At 45.0% G+C, this 22,773-nt stretch overlaps 1 protein-coding gene across 1 annotated transcript in view; it reads right to left on the bottom strand.

Moving 5' to 3' along the window:
• Positions 1 to 15,204: 15,204 nt before the first annotated feature.
• Positions 15,205 to 22,773, bottom strand: part of AMPH (amphiphysin) — a gene marked incomplete at both ends in the record, with an annotated part of 123,341 nt that continues 115,772 nt past the window's right edge. Inside the window, 4 exons of the mRNA XM_082331623.1 lie at positions 15,205 to 15,312; positions 18,088 to 18,189; positions 19,871 to 20,137; positions 21,410 to 21,559. Coding sequence (XP_082187749.1) covers positions 15,205 to 15,312; positions 18,088 to 18,189; positions 19,871 to 20,137; positions 21,410 to 21,559 — 627 coding nt within the window. The remainder of the gene's footprint in view (positions 15,313 to 18,087; positions 18,190 to 19,870; positions 20,138 to 21,409; positions 21,560 to 22,773) is intronic.

The raw sequence follows: 22,773 nt of genomic DNA, 5'->3' as shown, positions 1-22,773 counted from the left end.
AACTGTTCTTATCTCAACCCACGAGTTTTCTCCCTTTTACCCTTCTGATTCTCTCCCCCATGCCACTGGTGGGGAGTGGGCGAGCGGCTGCGTGGTGCTTAGTTGCTGGCTGGGGTTAAACCACGACATGCAGTCTCCTCTAGGCACCTGCTGTTGCCTGCTGCTGGAGGCCGAGCGCTGGGCTGCAGCCTGCACCCGGCAAGGAGGGACAGAGGGTTAAGCTTTGACTCTACTTCACACTGGTGGCGCAGCTCCCTTCTGCCTTTCCTTCCAGGCTAGTCATCTGAAGCAGCCAAGCAGCACTTGGATGCTGTTTTTCACTACTTGCACTGTAATGAGTTCCTGCAGGGGAGCCCAGCCTGGCAAGCAGGACCCTGGGGTCAGGTGAGGTTTCCAGCCCTTGGGAGCACAGAGGAGGTTTCGTGTTAGCTGCCCGATGGCTTTCGAAGGATGTGAGGTCCCCGTAAGTGCAATAAGAGTAGTCTCTTGCTGCTGTGCGATTTTATTCCTTGTCAGAGTGCAGATGGACTGTATCCTTGCCTTCTCAGCCCCAAATTTTCCCTGTAAGATTTTTCATAAAAATAAGGCTCCCCTGATTGCACACAGAGAAGGGGCTTTGGAGCTTCTCCGGGTTTGTGTTGGTACCAGTGGATGAAGCTCTTCAGAAAGCCTGAGCCAGAAAAATGGCACCTGATCCGCGCGGTCATTTGCACGGCTCTGCTGGCGCAAGGTTTTGGCTGCCTGAGGCTTTGCCCAGCTTTTCCTCATCTATGAGGAAAGCAGAGAAGCAGCACTGTCGTGGCAGCAGTGAGCAGCCCCCGGGGCTCAGAGGCTGGGGCTCTCCCAAGACCCTATAGGATTTGCCTGGGGTAGTGAGAGCCCTGTTCTCCAAGATTGGTTCCCCAGGTATGGTACCTAGACAGAGATTTCAGCAGTGTCAACCCAGCCCTTTCTTGGGAGCGTAAAACAGCCAGGGCGCAGGGAAAGCCGGTCATTGCCACTCCAGCAGGAGCTGAGCCGAGCGTGGGAGAGCACTGTGCCTGTCTCCTGGCTTACTCCAAATCCTAGCGAGGTAAGGGGCTCTTTCTCCCATTTCTGCTGGGCTTTGGCAGAATGGTCCACCTTGCAAAGTGCTGAGCACTCACACTGACGGCAAGTCAAGAGGGAGTCCCAAGGAGGGGCCCTAGCTCCCAGCGACAGTGAAAACCGCGTTACCTATACAACATGTGGGAGAAGTACCTTCTCAAAGTGCAACTTTAACATCAAAACAACTGTTTATCGTTTCGTGGCGTAGCACTTGGCATCCATAGCTGTCAGATCTTTCAACAGCATTGTGCTGGCTTCCTGTCTTAAGGGCAAAATAGTCAGAAGGGAAGGCCTGTTGCAACTGGAAATGATGCTTGTGGCTTTCTGAGTGGGGTAAAAGAAATAGTATGAGAGTTTCTTTTGTAAAACTACAAAAAAGGTGCAAGATGAACAGCAGTGCTGCATTGGTCCAGGACTTGCACGTCACTGACCCTGGAGGCACACAGGTCAGAAGTTTCTTACCTCGACCACTCACTCCATGTGAAGTGTAAGAGGCAACAGAGCCTGGAGAAAGAAGCCGGACTGCTCCAGTAGAGATCCTGGTCCACCATCCAGCTCTTGCTGGAAGGTGTAGACAGGCAGCCGGTACCCCTGGGAATGGTGTTCTTTGCAATTCAGCGTCTGACAAATATCCGCCCTCTGACTCAAATAAGGATTTTTTTTCCTTAACTCTTTGCTTTATAAAACTAATAGGCAATAAAGTACTGAATGCTTTGTTCAGAAAACCTAAATCTACATAGCCGTGGCAACTTCAGAAGCACTGGCTTTCTCTGTCTCTCATTAGTCTCGGTTCAAAATCATTTTCAGGCAAGGACCGCTTTCTTGTCAGTCTCCCAAAGTGCTTTGCATCCTTTAGCTGTTGCAGGAAAGAAATGGTGAACCTTTTCTTCTGTGACCTAGAAGAGTGAGTGAACTCAAGGTTAGTAGCCATGGCTGACAGAGCAAATTCAGGCTGTCAATCCAGACAATGTCCTGATCTTGAGCTAAGCCAGGCTGTAGCCCTTCATTTCCCCTTGGCGATGATGGCAGCTCCGTTTGGGGGACAGCTAAAACGAGATTGCCATAGAAACAATACAAGCAATAATCCTACCTGGAGAAAACAAGATGGACTACAGGATCTGACAGGTGTCTTAAAACTTCAGTTCTGGTTGTGGAAACCTTTGATACAACTTCATAAAAACTGCTGAGAGTGCATAGTTAAGTACCATAGCTCTGTAAATAGCTCTTGTTTGTGCTTGACTTTCATCTGATAAATAAACCGTAGCTCGGCAGCACCTCCCAGCTGCTTATCAGCTGTGTGGCTTGCCTCACATCATCGTATGAATTGCTCTGGAGCAGCAAGAGGCAGCTGCAGCAGGCAGTGCTACCTGGCTCCTACGATGGCCCCTTGGAAATCACAGGCACTGTGCAGGCCCTCCTGCCTCCTGCCGAGGTCTTCACCTGAAGAGAGGTTGAGAAGGACTCTGAGATGGAGGTGGTTTTCTCCCGTAAGGCTTCCCCAGCATTTACTGGGCCTTTCCCTCTTTACATCTGGAAAGCCTTTTGCTTCTTCATCCCTCGGGATTTTGCATCCGTAAAGTTCCTGACCTGGGGTAAAACTTGAAACCGGCCACAGGACATGCAAACTGGGCAATTTCATCCCAAATGCCCTCCTGTCCCCATGTCATTTACGACAGCACTTCTCCCTTCCTCATTCCCTCCCTCTCCCTTTATCATCTAGTCATTATGGCTGCCTCTATTCACTTCACTTTGGGTTGGGTACTGTCTATTTATTTTCTTCATTTCTTCCCATTGGTAGCTGGAAGGAAAGACAATTCAGCAGAGGGAGAGGAGGGAGAGCCAGCACCGTAAGCCACTCTCTGCAGTGCATCGTGAAGGCGTCCGTGTGCTGCAGGTGGCATCTTCTGCCCCTGGTACGTGGTTATTGTCCGCCCACCTCCTGGAACCACCCCAGGCTCTGCAACAGCAGCTCACTGGCATCTTTTCACATGCTAGCTGGTGGGAGAAGGAGGCTTTTCCTTTGTGCATGGGTTTCTTACAAAAAAGCCCAAGATAACATCAGAGGAGGCAGCGCTACTGTTGATCAAACAGCCTCCATGCTTAGCTTGCCATTGAAAAGAAAGTGAGTTTGAGTGCTAACGTTTAAGGGAAAATAACACTCCTTTTCCTTTGCTGAAAAGTTTACGAACCTTCAGGATAAAGCTCTCTATTTCAGTTTTCTTTGTCAGGCCAAAGGCTTGGAAGAGCTCCAGGACAATGTGCTGACCTATTTCCAGCAACAGGAATACGGAAACTTGCCCCTTTCCAGTGAAGAAATCCTTACAACCAGATCTTGAGCAAAAACGAAGAGAAGGTGGAATGCAGAGGCTGGCTTAGGTATTGGACCTTCACCGTTCCCTTTGCACTGTGCACGGGCTCAGTCGAAATCCCCAGCTGTTGGCAGCTGATGCTTCCAAGGAGTGGGTCAGCACCGAGCGTGTCCCGCTTCTGCAGAGCCCGCGTGTGAGGGCAGGCAGCTCATCCACACCAGGGGAAGTGAGTTGGGCTCTTTCAAGTTGTTTGTGGTTGAGACGCTGAGGGAGTATTTGTCTCGGTGATCTCTGAGTTCTTGCCACGGTGAGTATCCCAGTAGGCGCAATAGTAGGTAGCCGTGTCGTCTGGAGTTACATCGTGTATTGTGAGAATACACAGTTTCTGGCTAGAATCCTTTTGAATCCTATACCTGCTTGCTTGGAAGCCGTCATCTACTGTTATTGACCCTGAGAAGAAGAGCATCCTCACTGGAGCTTTATTCACCTTCTGTTGATACCAGTGTATGACAGTGCTATCAAAATTTGCAGAGACGTCTTTAAAGTGACACTGCAGGTACACACTTCCTTTAGACTTGGTGACTGAGAGAGGGCTCTGCACAGGAATTTCTTGTGCAAACCCACCTAGGGAAAAAAGAAGAGGAGAAATGCTGTCATTAGCTGGAATTCCGGGATTTGGGAAGACGCCTGTTAGCACAGGCATGGGCGCCAGCGAGGAAACGTAGGAAAAGAAGGAAGGACTTACAAGACCAAGCGGCTGTGGCCACAAGCGCTGCCAGCAGCAGCATGTTTGCTTGTGATGCTCTGCTGTCGTTGAGAGCCAGAGGAGAAGGCAAGTGGCCGTGGTGCAGCATGGGAGGAGGAGGGGACTGCCTTGGGTGTGAGCTGGTGACCCTGTGCGTCAAGCCAGAGGACCGTGTCCCCTGAGCTGCTGCAGAGAGCAGTGGGACTGGGGGAGAGGGAAGGGAAGGGAAGGGAAGGGAAGGGAAGGGAAGGGAAGGGAAGGGAAGGGAAGGGAAGGGAAGGGAAGGGAAGGGAAGGGAAGGGAAGGGAAGGGAAGGGAAGGGAAGGGAAGGGAAGGGAAGGGAAGGGAAGGGAAGGGCAGGGCTCTCCTCTGCATGGGGCTTTGCTCTGTGGACAGCCTATGGACAGCTGTTGTGAAGGTCGGGAAGTGCTGGTGCCCTGTGAGACATCCAAAGTGTGCTAGAGGTGGGGAAACCACTGGAGATGGGTCTCGTTATGGACTTATGGTTGCTCACACATAGAGCAAAGACGACTAGAGTGGGGAACATGGAGAGCTTTTTCTTCAAAGTGCTAGGTGGTGGCAAGCGTATCGTTCCCACCACCAAGGTACTTTCTTCAGCACGTTGCCTTTCTTTTACTGCCTTCTCTTTCCTAGGGGAGAACAGTGGCTGGACTAGAAAGTCAAGGCAACGTTTGCTCCCCTCATCGGCCACCAGGCTTCTGCCATGGCTGTGCAAGCAGCACCAAAGGAGCAGGTGAGTTTTCAGTGTTTGTGTACTAATTCTTAAGGCAGTGAAGACTTCCTTTGTCCTTCAAATAGTAGATGTGTGTTTGAAGACCAGAGTGCTAATGACAAGCCAGACTTTGAAAAGGGCAGTTGTGCGGGGTGAGCTGCTCTTTTTGGGCAGCAGAAAAAGGTTTGGCCTTTCTGCAGCTGATACCAGATGAAGTGAGAAGATCAGGGCAGTGGCACACTTACAAGCCTGTGGTTCAGACGTTGAGGGAGGGCTTTTTTTGCCTTGATGATCTCTGAGTTTCTCTCACGGTGAGGATCCCAGTAGGCACAGTAGTAAGTAGCAGCGTCGTCTGGAATTACATCTTTTATTGTAAGAACATACCGGTTCTGGGCAGAAACCTTTTCAACCATGTACCTGTTTGCTTGAAAGCCGCTTTCAACCGAAGCTTTCCCTTCTGAAAAGAACAGGAGCCTCTCTGGAGCTTTACCTTCCTTCTGTTGATACCAGTGTATGATGGTGCCACCAAATGTTTCCCCTAATGTTTGAATTTCACATGTCATCCGTGCACTTTTTTGGAACCTGGTGATGGATATAGGGCTCTGCAGAGGAATTTCTTGTGCAAAGCCATCTAGGAAAAAAGAAGAGGAGAAACGGTGTCATTATGTGGAATTCAGGCATTTGGGCAGATGCCTGTTAGCCCAGCCTGTGAGGAAAGGTAAGGAAAGAAGGAAGGACTTACAAGACCAAGCGGCTGTGGCCAGAAGCGCTGCCAGCAGCAGCATGTTTGCTTGTGACGCTCTGCTGTCGTTGAGAGTGAGAGGAGGGTGCAAGGGACCCCAGATGAGGACATGTGTTGTGTGGAGGAGGAGGTGACTGTCTTGAGCGGTCTTCAGCGATGGGTCTTCTGTGCGCAAGCAGATGGGGCTACATCTGAGCAAACCCGCTCCAGGCTGGCAGATGCTAAAATTGGTTAGAAGGTTGTAGTGCAGTCTGCTTTTCAGGTAAACAGGAGAAACATTGGTAAATGCTAGGCTCACGGTCCTTGAAAAGTGGAGGCAGAGCAACTGAGGAAGGGTTGCAAGCGAGAGCAGCTGCAGCTGTGTATCGCGGCGTGAAGGTTTCAGCCCGCAGGTCACCCCAGTGGGCGGTGAGTGTGTGCCGACACCCAGAGAGATGAGGAGAGGCACACAGCGCCCGAGCGGGCGGGAGGCATTCCCCCATCCTGTTTGGGAGCTCCTTGTGCTGCTTCAGCTTAGTCACCCAGCTGCGGCACACCCGAGTGCCAGGGTGCCCCCGTGCTGGTGCTGCCTCCAGTGAAGGAGTTGGGGGTCCCAATCAGCCTGCAGCGACCAGGGCAGCTGCACCACAGGGACTTGCCTCCGCTTTGGCTTTGAGTGCAGGAGGAAATGCACAGCCACAGGAGTTTGGTTTTGAAGCTCAGATGAGATGCAAACACTTCTTGGAAAGGAAGACGGGAAAAGCAAAGCGAGCCTGGTGGGGGCTGCTGTCAAGAGCCATCACAGAGGGGCATCTCGATGAGCAGGGCTGGTGCTGCAGGGCGCTCCCCCGTGACCGGTGAGCCTGGGCTGCAGCTTGCCAGGCACGAGGGAGATGAGCTGCTTTGGCCTTCCTCCTGCTGGCAGTTGGCCGCATGCAGCAAGCTGGCAGTAAGCACGGGTTGGTAACTGGCTTGGAAAGGTGGCCGTGAGTGCAGGGCTCCAGGGAGAGGCAGGCAAGGAGAGACACCTGCCTCTGTGTGGTGGCAATGGAAAGGGTCCCCCTCTTCCCAATAAACAGAATCATAGAATCCTAGAACCATCGAATGGTTTGGGTTGGAAAGGCCCTTAAAGATCATCTCGTTCCAAGCGCCCTGCCATGGGCAGGGACACCTTCCACTAGACCAGGTTGCTCAACGCCCCACCCAGCCTGGCCTTGAACACTTCCAGGGCTGGGGCATCCAGAGCTTCTCGCGGCAACCTGTTCCAGTGCCTCACCACCCTCATGGTGAAGAATGTCTTCCTTCTATCTAATCTAAATCTACCCTCTTTCAGTTTCAAGCCATTGCCCCTTGGCCTATCACTACATGCCCTCGTAAAAAATCTCTCTCCTGCTTTCTTGTAGGCCCCCTTCAGGTACTGGAAGGCTCCTATAAGGTCTCCGCAGAGCCTTCTCTTCTCCAGGCTGAACAAGCCCAACTCTCTCAGCCTGTCTTCACAGGAGAGGCGCTCCAGCCTTCTGATCATCTTCATGGCCCTTCTCTGGACTCGCTCCAACAGGTCCACGTCCCTCTTATTTTGGGGGCCCCAGAGCTGAACGCAGTACTCTAGGTGGGGGGTCATGAGAGTGGAGTAGAGGGGGAGAATCACCTCCCTTGACCTGCTGGTCACGCTTTTTTGATGCAGCCCAGGATATGGTTGGCTTTCTGGCCTGCAAAGGCACCTTAGCGGGTCACGCTGAGCTTCTCATCAACCAACACCCGCAAGTCCTTCTCCTCAGGGCTGCTCTCAATCCATTCTCCACCCAGGATGGCATCCCTTCCCTCCAGCATGTTGACCACACCACAAATCATAGAATTACAGAATTATAGAATCCTAGAATGCTTTGGGATGGAAGGGACCTTTAAAGGTCGACTAGTCCAATCCCCCTGCAATGGGCAGGGACAGCTTCAACTAGATCAGGTTGCTCAGAGCCCCACCCAGCCTGGCCTTGAAAGTTTCCAAGGATGGGTCATCTACCACCTCTCTGGGCAACCCGTTCCACTGTTTCACCAACCTCATTGTGAAAAATATTTTCCTTGTGTTCAGTCTAAATCTACCCTCCTTTAGTTTAAAACCATTACCCCTTTCCCTGTCGCAGCAGGCCTTGCTAAAAAGACTATGCCCATCTTTCTTGTAGGCCCCCTTTAAGTATTGAAAGGCTGCAATCAGTTCTCCCCGCAGCCTTCTCTTCTGCAGGCTGAACAACCCCGGCTCTTTCAGCCTTTCCTCATAGCAGAGGAGTTCCATCCCTCTGATCATTTTTGTGGCCCTCCTCTGGACCCGCTCCAACAGGTCCATGTCCTTCCTGTGCTGAGGACCCCAGAGCTGGACGCAGCGCTCCAGGTGGGGTCTCACCAGAGCAGAGCAGAGGGGCAGAATCACCTCCCTCGACCTGCTGGCCACGCTTCTTTTGATGCAGCCCAGGATACAGCTGGCTTTCTGGGCTGTGAGAGCACATTGCTGTCTCGTGTCCAGCTTTTCATCTACCAGTACCTTCACGTCCTTCTCCTCAGGGCTGCTCTCAATCCCTTCATCCCCCAGCCTGTATTGATACTGGGGATTGCCCCGACCCAGGTGCAGGACCTTGGCCTCATGAGGTTCACAGAGGCCCATTTCTCCAGCTTGTCCAGGTCCCTCTGGATGGCATCCCATCCCTCAGGCGTGTCAACTGCACTGCTCAGCTTGGTATCATCTGCAAACTTGCTGAAGGTGCACTCGATCCCTCTGTCTATGTCACTGATGAAGATATTAAACAGCACTGGCCCCAGTACGGACCCCTGAGGGACACCACTTGTCACTGATCTCCATCTGGACATCGAGCCATTGACCACTACCATTTGGATACAACCAGCCAGCCAGCCAGTTAGCCATCCACCGAACAGTCTGCTCATCACATCCATATCTTCCAATTTAGAGAGAAGGATATTGTGAGGGACCATGTCAAAGGCCTTACAGAAGTCCAGATAGATGACATCCGTGGCTCTTCCCTTGCCCACTGATGTAGTCACTCCATCATAGAAGGCCACTAGATTGGTCAGGCAGATACTGTCAAATACTCAATAACTCAATTAAGTCAAATACTCAATAAGTCAAATACTGCAGCACCAATGCCTAAGAACTACAAGTCAAGCAGGGTTTTCAGTCACCCTAGTGAAACCAGGACAAACTATGGGTCGGCTGAACAGAGAGAGACAGAGACAGGAGGAGACGTAAGAAAATTACAAGGGAAACCAGCTTTACAAGGGCAAAGTAGCATGAAGGAGCTAGAAAACGAAGACATTTTTTGTTTTAAAATGTTTTCCCATAGTTAATAATTTAGCTATTTATTTAAACACAGGTAGACTATAAAATTATTTTAAGCAGAGGTAGCATATAAAATTATCTGTTCCTCTTAAACCAACATTGTCTCTTTGAATTAAATCAGCTAAGTAACTTATTACTTTGGGCAAATTTACCATGTTTGGTATACAGCATGAGTTTTAATATGTATGATACGCAAGGATATGTTGCTGTAATGACTTACGGTGCAGCTTGATAACGTACTTTTCTGCCTTCATTTGCCTGCAGGTTGAAGTAGCCACTTACTGCATACATAAAACTGGTTTTGCTTCTGTTATTGCACTGAATTTGCCCTGTGTCTCTGCAGGTATGAGACAACTTCAGATAATGAGAGATATTAATGAAACAAACTCATAGCTGAAGATTGATCCAAATGACAGCTAAATTGGCAAATGCAAATTTTAGCCTCTACTACCCTCTGCTGGGTATGGAGGAGTAAAACCCTCAGAAGCCTTTTTTGAGCAGCTGTGAGGATGCTATACAGCATCCATAGGCACGGATGGACACTGAGAATTCGTGTAATACTCTGAAATTTTTAAGCAAAACAGTTGTGCATTGGTCACCTTTATTTTCATGACCACTTTTTAAGTGGAGAGCAGTGTGATGTTCTTTCTTGAGCTAGGAGATGCATGAAGATCCTCAACATTTATAAAGCCTCTCCTGTAAAACATCATACACCTTATAGGCTTAAAATACCGTGTTCTGAATCCCTGCAAAAGACTATGGACAATTTCCACTTTTGTTTACATCTTTATAAGACTTTGGGTGACAGCACCATGCCAGGTATGGGGTCTGTCAGATTTTGGCCACAGACAATTTTGTATGACCTTCCCGTTTGGTGATTTTTGTCTTAACCTGCACAGCTTATTCCTCAAGATTACATGTTTTTTCCATTCACTGACACACAGCCAGATTCTTCCGTCCATTGCAGCTCACTGTGTTTAAATTATAAAACATAGAATGACCTTCTTTTGAATAATTACCTGAAGTACATGAAATATAGGAAGCCTGGAGTACATTGACCTTCTCCTTTGTAGCATGTAACCTGGAAACGTAATAATTTAAGTATACAACAACTTACCTTTACAGCGTTTTGATGTTCGTGGTTTAATTTTACCTTGTACTACAAGCAGTCTGTCTAGGCAAATACAAAGGCACGATTAGTCACCTGGGGTTAGCCTGACTTGCACCAAAGCCTATGCTCCTATAGCACCAAAAGAAACCCCAGCCTGTTTTCTCCTCTGAAGCCAGGTTGAGGACGTATAGGACTTTTGCATTCATTGACCCTCTTCAGCAGATATGGGTCTCAGTGATTCCAGAGACTCTATTTCTGATGGCTACATGCTGCTTTCTTGTTCTCTGCATTGCATTTAGTGCCTGTGGCTGGACAGAAATCCTGCATACATATGAGGTGGTACTTTTACTACTCTCTAGGTATTTTCTTTCATTAAAGTTTCCTTTAACTGCTATTAAGCATCTGAATATGCAGCATGATTCCCTTTGGGACAATTTCAGCTTTGCCAAATTAATGTTAATCACAAGGTCTTCCTGTTGGTTATGGGAGACACCATTTGGAAAGCGCTGCAGTTTTCCCCATAGGATGCTTCTGTGCTGATGAAACAGGTTGGACTGAAGGCATCCATGCAAGAGAAACACAGACGTATTTGAAATGCTGCCGGAGGCACAGTACATGCAAAGATAGCATCAGAGCTGAAATCACATGGGTGAAAAGCTAAGAAAGAGAGGAATCTTTGAAAAGTTACTATCTCATCATACATCTATACATTTAGAGAGATGCTGAGTCCAAAAACACAGCCCACTTCATATTCTCTATTTCTGAACTTGGACTGCGAACGTGCCATTTCCTAAAATTCCTCTTCCTAATTAAACAGGATTTCTTTACTCCAGAAAGAGCTGGAGTTTAAAACAGAAGCAAAGTGGCTGCCACGTAGCGTCACCGACTCTCTTGCACCCAGTCCATTGCAGTCCTCTCGTCTGCAGCAAACGTCTCGCCACCAGAGAGCACATCGGAGCTAACAGTGACACTGCCGATGGCAGCCGGCTGGAGAAACACCTTCACGCTCTTTTGAGCTGCTTTCAGAAATGTGACCTTGCTTAATTAATTGAACTAACTACTTTCTGTAGCCGGGGACTGGCTTATCAGGTGGTGTTTCATCAACTGTCACCTTAGTGTTTTAAATACAAAAAGATAGATCTTTTAAAGCTGTTTTAAACGCTAACAATAAAACCTGATTTTTATCCTTCAAGCACCAAACTGTGGTGGTCTGGAGGCTACTATGGTACTTCTGGCTGCTACAGCTGTAATGCATGCTCATGCTCTACCTGCACATGGGTCTGCAAGAGGGAACAGCCTTGTAAACTGTTCCTACAGCCAGTGACTGCTCTTTCCCAACCCCATCCATCTAACCTACCCATCACGGTCACTTTCTTTTGATGCCTTTTTCCCTGTGTCAGCAAGACAGTAAAAAATTTTCATTAAGCATGAGCTTAACGAAACTATGATTTACTTCACGTCTTTCTGGCATCAGGGCATCAGAGCATCCTGGAATCAAATGCCATGCAATCTGAGCAGGACCGCACCCGGCAGCCTCCCCTCCCTCTTCTTGCGGCAGGGACAGATGCACCCAGCTGTGAGGTCTGGAAGAGGTGGAGCAAGGTGGGAAGAGAAGAAAGAGGAGGAAAAAAGCGACAGAAGCGTCATTCAGCTTATGCATTTTTCATTATTCACGAAAGGTTGTAAACCAGATAGATGAGCTGCAAATACACAATTTAGTTCACTCACGAGATGTTCCTCCAGCTTCAGTTATTCTGCCTTACTTCCAAAGCCACACCATGCATAATCAGCCTGCAGATTCAGGAGATTGGGGCCCTAAATCTTTCAAGGGTTTATTTGATGTAAAATTAGAAATTATAGATGCTGTACAAGGTTAGTAGCATGTGCTATCTTAGGCATAAATAAGTCTTAAGAGAAACGAAGATACAGTGAGTTACTGCTTTACAATCACACTGAAAGCATGAAATTCAGTAATTTGCCAAGTCCAATGTAGTGTGTTAATCAGAAAAATCCAAGAAAAGGGGGAAATAATTCTGGGCTAATATAACTCCGGGGGGAGGGTACATACACTGGTATGTACCAGCAGTATATACTGAAAACAATTTACCTTGCTTGCCCTAGAATCAGCTTTTATAGATCACAGAGAAATACCCTTATTTTACACTATTCATCTCAGGAGCTGCAGACATAAAAGTGTCTGAGAGAGAAGTCTGATTGTCTAACGAAGCTAGAGTAAGAAGAAATCGAATACAAGAAACAGTTGTTAACCCAACCGATAAATACGTTTCTATTCACGAACTCCTTCTGTTAGAAGCGAAAACTAGGAACATTATCATACTGGCTAACCTATCAATGTCCTTCCTTCAGTATCTACCATCTTAGTATATCAAATTTTGCAACGAATTTTAAACATACAAGATTAATAATTCTCCTCATCCTTCCTGCAAGACATCTATTTGCTTGTGGCTTTGGGGTGCATGTGTGAGATACAAGGATATACTTATGTCAGAACAGTATGCCATATCCACAGTAACCTGCAGCACTTAAATGACAGAGGCATCACGTGCAATAGCATGGCTTTTGGGACATTATCAGTACCTCTTCTTATTGACAGCAAATAATGACGGCCCTTGCAGTGAAACATAGACATTTGATGGTTTTTGAAATTATATTTGTCTTTATACTGAGGTGGAATTATGAAATGAAGAGTAGAGTCAAACAGTGTTTCTGAAGAGCATGTCAGAAGAAAGCATGAAAGCTCTTTGCTGTAGACCAGAGACCTTTCCTATCTATATACAACCTCAAGTGTGCTGTAAACCCTTTACCAGTGGATTTGGTACATTGATCTGTACTAAGGACATTAGAAGAATCAAGGCCAAGGGAGCTGACTTTGACTTGGGTACTTCAAGCACCGAGGGGGCATAATGGTAACCGCACACAATCAGCACCGGGTAAAAAAGTGCTTTGGGCTGATCATAGCATCCTCTGCTTCCTTAGGGTTACAGCTGTCATGCATGATGGTCTCACATGATTGTAGGTCCGAGTCAAAGAAGTGGCAACATGGCGTCCACAGGGAAACTGAGGCTCCATCGTCCAGTGCTGGTCTGTTGCAGTGATCTGTAGAGCAGCTATTACTGAAATGCAAGTGTTGAGATGTAGTTAAGCAGGAAACTGGCCTGGAGGTCATCAGAGTCTCATCATAAATCAGGTGTAATAGGTTATTATGACCACCTCAAAGTGGTGCACTGGAGTCTGGAATTCATTGTAACACACCAAAACCAAAACAAAGTTGTTTCCCTGGTGAGATTCTTGGCCCTGGATCACTACTGACTGCCAAACCTGTTAAAGGAATGAACAGAAAACCAAAGAGCTTTCCTGCAGCCTCCTTAGACTCTGATTGCTCATTGTGACATTTCAAAGCCAAAATCCCAGCTATCACAGTTGAGCTATTCAGCTTATTCACAAAACACAGCTGTCATTAGACTTGCTTTTGAAAGCTGCTGTACTCTGAAAAACAGAGAGAAACCAACTTTCCTCCTCTTCCAGAGCAACAAAAAACCTGTTTCTTCAACTGAAATCTAACAAATTAGAAAGAGTGGAAACAGGTACCGTTTTCACACAAAACAAGCCCCCAGGCAAAATATCATGAAAAATAACTGAATCGCTAGGAAAATATATATGTTCCTAAATATTTGCAGCTTCCATGCACCAGCAAACACAATAGAGCAGATTCACGGAGAGCTTTATTTCCACACAAAATAAATGGACAAGCAAAAAATTACTAAGAGGTAGCAATCTTCACTTGAGTGATGGTCAAGCACAGACAAGCTCCCTTGGTGCTCGTGGGCAGATATTAGCTGGCGGTCAGAGCCTGGAACAGGAGGAGCAGCTAGGAGATGTGCTGGGCTGGGTTTTGGAGCTCTGGCCACAACTAAGGTTGAGAGCAAGGATTTAGATGGTGCACCTGTTATATCATGTTTCTTTTGAAAAAGAGGTATTACATTAAGATTGGTTTCTCCAATACAACATATAAACTATATGAACTTCAGTGTTACAAAACTTCAAAAGCACCACAGATGAAACAGCTTCTCTGGATCAAAGGTTTATTTTTAATGACACAGCACTGGAAAACATAAGTTACAGATGACTTTTTGATACAGGATACATTATATATCTTATTTTAAAAGGATCTGTGAAGGTATGCTGCATAAATACATATAGTGAAAATATATTGTGTTTATTTCTTCTCAGAGATTAATTCTGTTTCTTTTTTTTATTATTTATTCAGCCAATTAAATAAAAAAAGTATAGATTAGCATCATAACAGCTCCCCCTCCAGATTATCGTTGTAACTACTGCAGCTGGAAGGGGAGACCGAGCCATGCCTTCTCAAAGGTTTAGCAGCTTTGAACATGATGTTATTCATCATCTCAAAATGAAAATTTCACATTACAAACACAGATACTGTATCATGTTTTGGCAATGGAGCAGCTAGTTTTGCTTTGGAACAAAACCGTTTCCTGTAATGCCAGACAGTGAAAGAGCAATGCATGTACCAATGATACTACACAGTCAAAGAACTACGATGAAGTTGTGAAAATGCATATATATCCATATGCACTTATATATACACATAGAAGTTCTTGTGTGTATATATATTATGCATGTCCAAAAATAACATTGAAAAACGTTGCAGCAGTTAATTATTTTTTTAAACACATGAAACTTATAATAGTTTGACCTCATTACTACAGGATAACTAATTAAATCTTCTGCAGTGCAACTTAATACAATACACTTAGTGCAGAGAAGTTAAGGTTTTGGTATTGAGGAGGCTAATTTCAGATTTCATGGGAAAGGACCAAATACAGGATCACCATAGCTCTGACAAAGCACAAACAAACCTGTTGCCACGTACGGGTGAACAAATAAGGACATTTCTTTTTTATTTGATTTTTTTTCATGTACTGCTTCAGAAATTGCTAGCTTAACTGTTTGCATTCATGCTCATTTTGATATGTTTCAACAAGCTTTGTCTGGCACCAGTCTGTAAACCATTAACAGCTTAAACTACAAAAAGTGGGCTCCTGTGTTTCAAAGAGGTTAAAAACCTACTGACTGAGCTTCATACCACGTTTGTCTGCCTGAGTGGAGAACTACTCCAGATGGCGTGTGAAGTTCTCTGGGAAAAGTCCTTTATAACTATTTGCATCTCTGTACTGAAGCCACTCGGATTCCTTAATGCCCGTCAACCAGCCAGCCTCCTGCAAGGAAAAAGACAGAGCCTCTTAGACTTCAGGTCTCAGCCCTCCCTTCCTACGAGCTTCAGACCTGAAGACATTTCAGAGTCACATGGCTAAAAGATTTGGTGCTTTGGTTAAAAAGCAGCCTCTGATTTTGCACAGATGGTTTTCTTTGTTGTACCAGCCCACGGTTTTGTGAGACTGAGTGACTGTGAGCATACTGTATGGCCTTTAGCCCGTCTAACCCCTAGCTGAATTCAAAACTGGATAATCTGTCTTCCAGGTCATCCAGTATTATACCAGACTGGCATTTGTGCAAATCTCTGTCGAAACTTTTTCACAGTTCCCACAATAATATTGGTGCACTGGTGCAGTAAGAGCATAGCAGTGGGCCAGAAACATTACACAACACCACAGCTGGGGGGAAAAACAGCTTTAAATCATCTGATTTTTTTTTTTTTCCTGAGAGTTCTTTCGTCTCGTTCATGTATCGGCAGTCAGAAGAAATAACAGTTCTTGTATCCTCTGGAGTTACTACCTCTGGAAACTCAAACTTAGTTGATATTCAACTATTTTTCCAAAAATTTCTGGAAATCTAAACCAGAATTTGACATGCAAAATTGCAAACCAAACCCACAGCCCAAGCAATCGAAAGAGAGATTTCTTATTGGAAAGTGCTGGGTTCTCCTAAGTGTTATCAATTCTACCTGGAATAAAATCAATTCAGTGTTTTTTTAGAATGATCAACCTGTTCTCATCTCACTAACCCTGTGCTTTGTTCCTTTTAAGAACAGGAGCCAGAGCAAAGCCATGATGAACAGGGAATTTCTAATGCTGCCATATTATTATTACACAGAGAGTACACAAGGAGATAGAGTAATATGAACAGATCTTTGCATATAACACCAAGTCATTGGTGTTGCTCAGTGGCTGCACGTGGTGGTGTACTGGCTCTCTGCCCCAAAATAAGCATCATTAAAGCAGATAGAGTTTGTGTATGGCATTCGCTGGGTATATGTAACTGGGGACACATTTTTGAAGCACGTAGAATATCCGAGAGGAAGGAGAGAGGAACTACAGCTTTCCAGCACAGGCAGAGTAGATTGTACGAAGGAATTAACAGTGTTACTGGATAATATCTTCCACTCAAGACTAATGGAAAAATTGAAGCCTCTGGGTGGGACTGGTTTGCTTTGAATAGGGAACACAGGCTGATGTTACCAGCTATATTAGAATTATGGTTTTAGATGGGTCAATTTTGAAGGAGAATAAAGAATAACAAAGATAAAAAGACTCTATATAAATCAACAAAGTACCTGGCAAAAGACAAAAAGATTACGCTTTATAGTGATGTTAAACATGAAGGGCAAATATGCCCTGAGTAATAAAGATATGACCAGAATGGTTTCAGAAACATGAATACATAAAGGTTTATTTTCTCCATCATTGCACACAATTTACTCCAATTAATGCTAATGGAATTTCGATGCGCATGACAAGAGAAGAATATACTTCATGGATTCACCAAGTGGAGATCAAGCATATTTAATACATAACATCCTAAGAAAACCGGACTGAAGACAGCAGATTTTGCTGTCCATACAGCAGTGTCCTATTCTGCAAATACTGATAACGTAATCAGTTGAACGGCTCATGAGGTAAGATGCAGCATAATTTGAGTAAGGATAACAGAATCTATCTCTATAAAAAGAGCAAAGTGCCCTGCTGGAAGAAAAACCTTTTATTCTGAAATTAAAAAACAAACAAACAAACATAAAAAACAATTACTTGTCTATTGTATTAAAAGAAAGCTCAGATGAGATGAAGAACACCGGTTATTACCTACCTTTGGACATCATCAACCATCGAAACAATTTCGAATACAGTTCCCAGCATTCATATGTGCTTAGGGCGTTAGTATTTAGACCTATTTTAAGAAATATTCTTCATTCAGAGCAGTGCTCTTAGCTGCCTCACTAGGCAGGATCCAGGCCCCCACCTCTTAACCCCCAAACCAATGGGAGACTTTTCACCAATACTACTGGCACTAACAGATGCTCATGAAGCGGCTGGTGCTAACAGTGTACAGTATGGTCTTCTCTTTTAAAGCAGTGACCAAAAATGAATTCGCTTCACTGCAATTCACTTTAACACATGGAATAAAATTGTTTAGAAATTCACCTGAAAGGCACTGTTAGATCTCAAAATTAGATCTCTCAAATGAAATTAAACTGTTGTTTAGTTCAGGTTCAGGCTTCCAGAGGGCAGAGTTAGTTTTGGAGTCACACAGCACACATAGCAGCACCTCCATACATTTTGGCTGTAGGACACCACAATTTGTGTGCAGTCTCAGTGCTCTCTGTGCGTGAATTTGTATTATTTCTCCAAATCCACGTGTAAAAGCTCTGAACATCTCAGGACCATGTAATCAGTTTTGCTGCAATGTTAAGACAAGATGATATATAGCAACATAATGCACAATTTGTAATTCATCTTCTGTATTAAGTCTTTGTATGCATGTCTGCCTGTATAAAATCCACTACAAAGTAGCATACAAAAAGCCCTAGAAAATATGCTGAGGCCAGATCCTGTTAGTAGCACGTATCCGGGACTTTAGCTGTAGACAACTGTGCCATTTAGTCTCAAATGGAACGAAGTGCAAAGACAAAATTAGAATCTTCATGTTTTCTAACAGTAATGACATTCTGAACACACATTTCCCATTAACTATAATCTGTGAGAAATAAAATGAAACAAAGAAAAACGTCAACAAAAGAAAGAACCACATGTTTTTACCTGATCAGCTGTGGTCTCAGAAGGAATTACTAGTACAATATCTCCTCGTTTTAAATTAAGCTCATCACTGTTAGCTGCCTCGAAATCGTGTAGAACTTCAACCTGAAGAAAATAACACCAAACATATAGACATGATCTAAATGGAGAAATTTTCTCAACAAAATTCTCTGTTAAATCTTTATTGAAAAAAAAGAATAATATGTGCCTTCTTTATGCAAACATAGGGCTATAGGTAGGTACATTCAAATCGTTAATGTTGACATTGATTCATGTCAAAGTTTTCTGTTCATATCCTTGGAAGCAGGAACAACTTAAGTAACTCTTCCTGAAACTACTGAAGGAAACATAAGATCCTTTCCCAAGGTCACAGGACCTCAAGGACAGATGATACTGCAACACCCCACAAGTCCTGCCTCTCAGACAAGTCCTACCACCCTTATTTCTCTCACTCGTTCTTTTGTTGTGGCCACCAGATAGTGTTCTTGCAGTAAACATCCATGGAAATTTGAGTTGGACGTACAGCACCAATTTAAATAGGTGATCAGAGGCGAGTAACAGTAACCCTATTTTATGTTTGCCCTGGAAAGAGCTCCCATCTACTGGCAGGTGGGCATGCCAAAAATATCTGTCTTTCAAAAGGGTGATTATTAAAACATTGGCAGGATCAGCATGCCATTGTGAACAGATCATTTTAACTAAATGGTTCTACCTCCTTAAGAGATATGCTATTCTAATTTTCTCAAAGCACAGCCGGTTCCATGGTAACTCTGCAATAATGAAAGAAAATGGCATCAAGAACCAGGTGGCAGGCATATATTCTGCTTCTCCTTATTTATGTTTGACCCAAGAGAGTGTGACGAAAAACAAAAGATGAACTGTGTCAGCATGTCTAAGTCAGAGTTGCATGATACTGTTCACCCTCACCTTAATGTTATTCTCAAAGTTTGCTGAAAATATTGAGCAATGAGAATAGACCAAGAAGAATGGCACACTTACGGAGTGCCATGGGACTAATTAGTCTGAACTATGCAAATTATAATAGGAAGCATGTAAAGTTCATCCATCCTCCAGGAGCTTTTCTGCTGCTCAGTGATTCTGAAGTGAGAAGCATTATCAAAGAATCTTGTGAACCAGGAAACCCTATGGGTCTTGCCAGCCAAGGAGAGAATTTCTCTTACGCCTCATTAAACTTTTCTGTTTGATTACCCTAACAGTTTAGAACTATAATATTACTAAAGTCACAGAATGACATTTTAGCTTCATTACTGTGAATTGTTGGAAGTCCCATGGGTTTCAATAGAACCAAAACTTCCACTACAGATTTTCAGGCCAGAAAAATGCCATTTTTTAATACTCATAGAATCATAGAATGGTTTGGGTTGGAAGGGACGTTACAGATCAAATATATTGTTAGTATATCAGATATATTGTTAACATATATCATACAATATTGCTGACTAATTCTGTAGCAGTGCAGTTTTACTCAATATATTCATTTTCCGTAGTAATTTGGTGAGATGAAAGGGTTCTACTTCAGTGAGTCTTACAGCTACATAAGGATATGCACAGCAACAACGGTGTACAGAAAATGTATCTTCTCGGACTTCATGTATGAAGCAACAACACAATGTTAAAGTTGTGTTTGCGTGTATTTGTGTGTGCGTCTGGCTGTTAAACGAAGCGTCCTTTGGTGTCAAGAAATCATCACACTGCCTGCGCAGACACACACATCCACAGAAGCTAGATCTGAACGGATGTCTAAAAGAAGAATGAGGAAGCAGACCTTAAAGAGAAAGCCAGGTGGCATTGCTGAAGCTGCGTCTTCTGCTGGAACGGGCTGATCTTGAGAAGGCGCAGCCTGCATTTCTTCAGTCGGTTTCTGCTCACTTCCAACTTGGGAAGTTTCACTGGGAGAAGTGTCAGTGCCCTGAGTGCCCATGTCTGCTGCAGCATCTTTGGACTCGTTCATGATGACTTCATGTTCTTCTCCCTCGCCCTCATTGTTTGATGCTGGCTCTATTACTACTGAAGGGATGCTGCTAACCTTTTCCTGGGAGAAAAAAAAAAAAAAAAAAAAACACAAAAGTACCAAAAGAGTATTTAGTACTTTATTTCAAGCAGGAGAACATAATTTTTTGTTTATTGCACAGGGCAAATACGGGAATGGGGATTTCTTTCTTCTCCACAGTGGATTCTTACATTAAGACAGAAACCAGTACTTGTACAAGAATGTAAAGGAGTAATCACTTCCCTGTTTTCACTGTTCCCCTTAGTCCTCCTAAGTCTACTTTCTATATTAGCACTAATTATTGCAGTAAATAATAAAAATGCTCTGCAGGTAGTTTGGGTTTCATTTTCAGTGTGCATGGAAACGAACAGACCTTTCTCCTCCACCCTGCTCTTAACTTTGGGTGGGTTTGGGTAAAGCTACAAGTTCCCAGAGTCACTGTCCTATATTTCTTTGGGAATTCAAGTCAGCAGGACAATAATGACATAAAGGTGATGAAAGAAGGAAACATGACCTATTTCTTTGACTGATTGAGGGGATTTCTCCTGATTTACAGCAATGTAACTGGGAGCAGAGAAAGCAAAAAGGCTAAGTAGGTAGCATCTGACCAATAATGAAGCCTAGGACAAAAAGCATTTAATGAAACTTGTTGGAGCATCCAACCTGAAAAGAACGTGTTCGCCAATCCTCTGCCAGGCCATCCTATTCTGGTGCACAGAAGAAATACAATGTGCAATGACAGGAGGTGGCAACTGGCTGCCCAGCTGCAGGGTCTGCTCTAGTAGCTGTTCCCTAGCTTCTGAGAGGTTGCAGAAGGAAAGGCAGCAGGCCAGATGCAAATACATACCTTGACCACCGTGATTTACATAAAACAAAGTAATGCTATAGGACATGGTGCCAGGAGACAAGAAAAAACCATTACTTTCTCTGCCTGTTTCTCCAGAAAGCCCTGTTAGGTTATGTGATAAAGCTCGTCTCCACAGAGGAGCACAGAGAGACAACAGCAGGAAGGGAAGCCCAAACAATACCCTGCCCATGCTGCTCCCATGCCCATCACAGGAGCCATCAGCCCATCGAGTCCCATCTCTTCAAGCCCAGGGGAGCACAGGGGTACAGAGGCAGGCACAACCCAAATTAAGGACTCAGAAGAAGGGACACCCGGTGTGGGCCCCTCCCAGGGCTATCCCAGGAGAGCCTCACCCTTGCTACTAGTTGGAGCTGGGGGCATAGAGCTACAGCAGCCTTGCTTCTCTCGGGCTGCTGGATCTGTCCCGATTCCCCTAATACACTCTCCCATGAACCAAAATGAGTTACCTGAGACACATCAGCTTCCTTTTCTTCTCCCTGAGCTTTGTCACCTTCAGCAACACCCTCCTGCTCAGTGGTAGCAGCGCCGTCACCAGCTCCTGCTGCCACAGCCGCACTGTCTTCTACTGCCGCAGCCCCCTCGGTGGCAGGTACCCCCTACAAACAACAGGAGGGACGGACCTTTCAGAATACAAGTTGTGGATATCTGCTGGAGAGACCATGGACCAGCCTCTGCTCCGTGACCTCCCTGGGTGGTACCAACCCATGGGCTTGGCTTTACTGGCGTTTCTCCTGGTTTGTGGGGGAGAGCAGTGCTGGGGGCTGCCATCCTGCCCTGATACACCACGTGGGGAGCACAGGGGTAAGCTTGCACAGTGGAGATGATTAACAGGTGGGAGAGAGATATTTATGAAACCTCACCAGGCACATCTTTGTGTAACTTGGCAAGTTATTTTTTCCTTCTCTTGCCTTCAAGCTGTATTGTGGAAGAAATCCACCACAGGTTTCTGCTGAGGAGAAGGAGCTTGCAAGCTGTCCAGGGGTCTACAGGACCGTGCTAGTGGAGTCTGGTCTCGGGAAGAGGCTCCAAGCCTTCTCCAGCTACTGTCACCTACCTCTAGACCTGGGCTGGCTTCAAAAATATTGCCTTAATTACACACTCCTTTCTAATAGAGAGACTTGCAAATTGGGCTATATCAGCAAGCAAATATATTCTACAGCTGAATAAAGATCAGAAATCTTCAGATTCCATCAGATATCAGAAAAAAATATAAACAAAGATCTGTAGCTAGGTCAGTATAAAAAAAAGAAACATACATAAAAGCCCATTCAGTCTGGACGTGATTAAACCATTTTTGATCAGTCCATGTTGAAAAGTCAATGTGTGTTTTGTTCCAGTTCTTGAAAGGTGGATAGAAAGGTGCCTACCTATAGATCAATGTTGAATCCTTCCTCCAGCAGAGACTGTTGCTGTAATCTATGTATCACCCTAATATTTGTATTGGTATATACTGGTATATGCTTACAGTAGCATATTGGATATATACTTACAGTGGATTAATCTTAAGCGTTGGAGGGTGGAACGTAAATGACAAAGCTCATTCTGTTAATCCAATTCACTTCAACATGGAATTTTTAGCGTACAGCAGATAGCACCAGGATAACGTAAAAACACTGAAGAAAAATTGTTTTCTAGGTACCAACGACAAGCTACAGTTTGCAGAAATATCTCTGATCTCCAGTTAACAGCCTGATACTCTTTGTTTCCTCAGTTTGATCTTTCCTCCACGGATGAGGCTAACTCAGATACCTGAACTCAACTTGAACTACCTGCAATTGTTCATGGGCACTCTTCAGGCATTGTTTTTTAG

The sequence above is a fragment of the Platalea leucorodia genome (assembly GCF_965183815.1).
Source record: "Platalea leucorodia genome assembly, chromosome: 1".
Taxonomy (NCBI): Eukaryota; Metazoa; Chordata; class Aves; order Pelecaniformes; family Threskiornithidae; genus Platalea; species Platalea leucorodia.
Note: the sequence above shows the minus strand (reverse complement) of the source record. Positions and strands in the feature narration are given on the sequence as shown.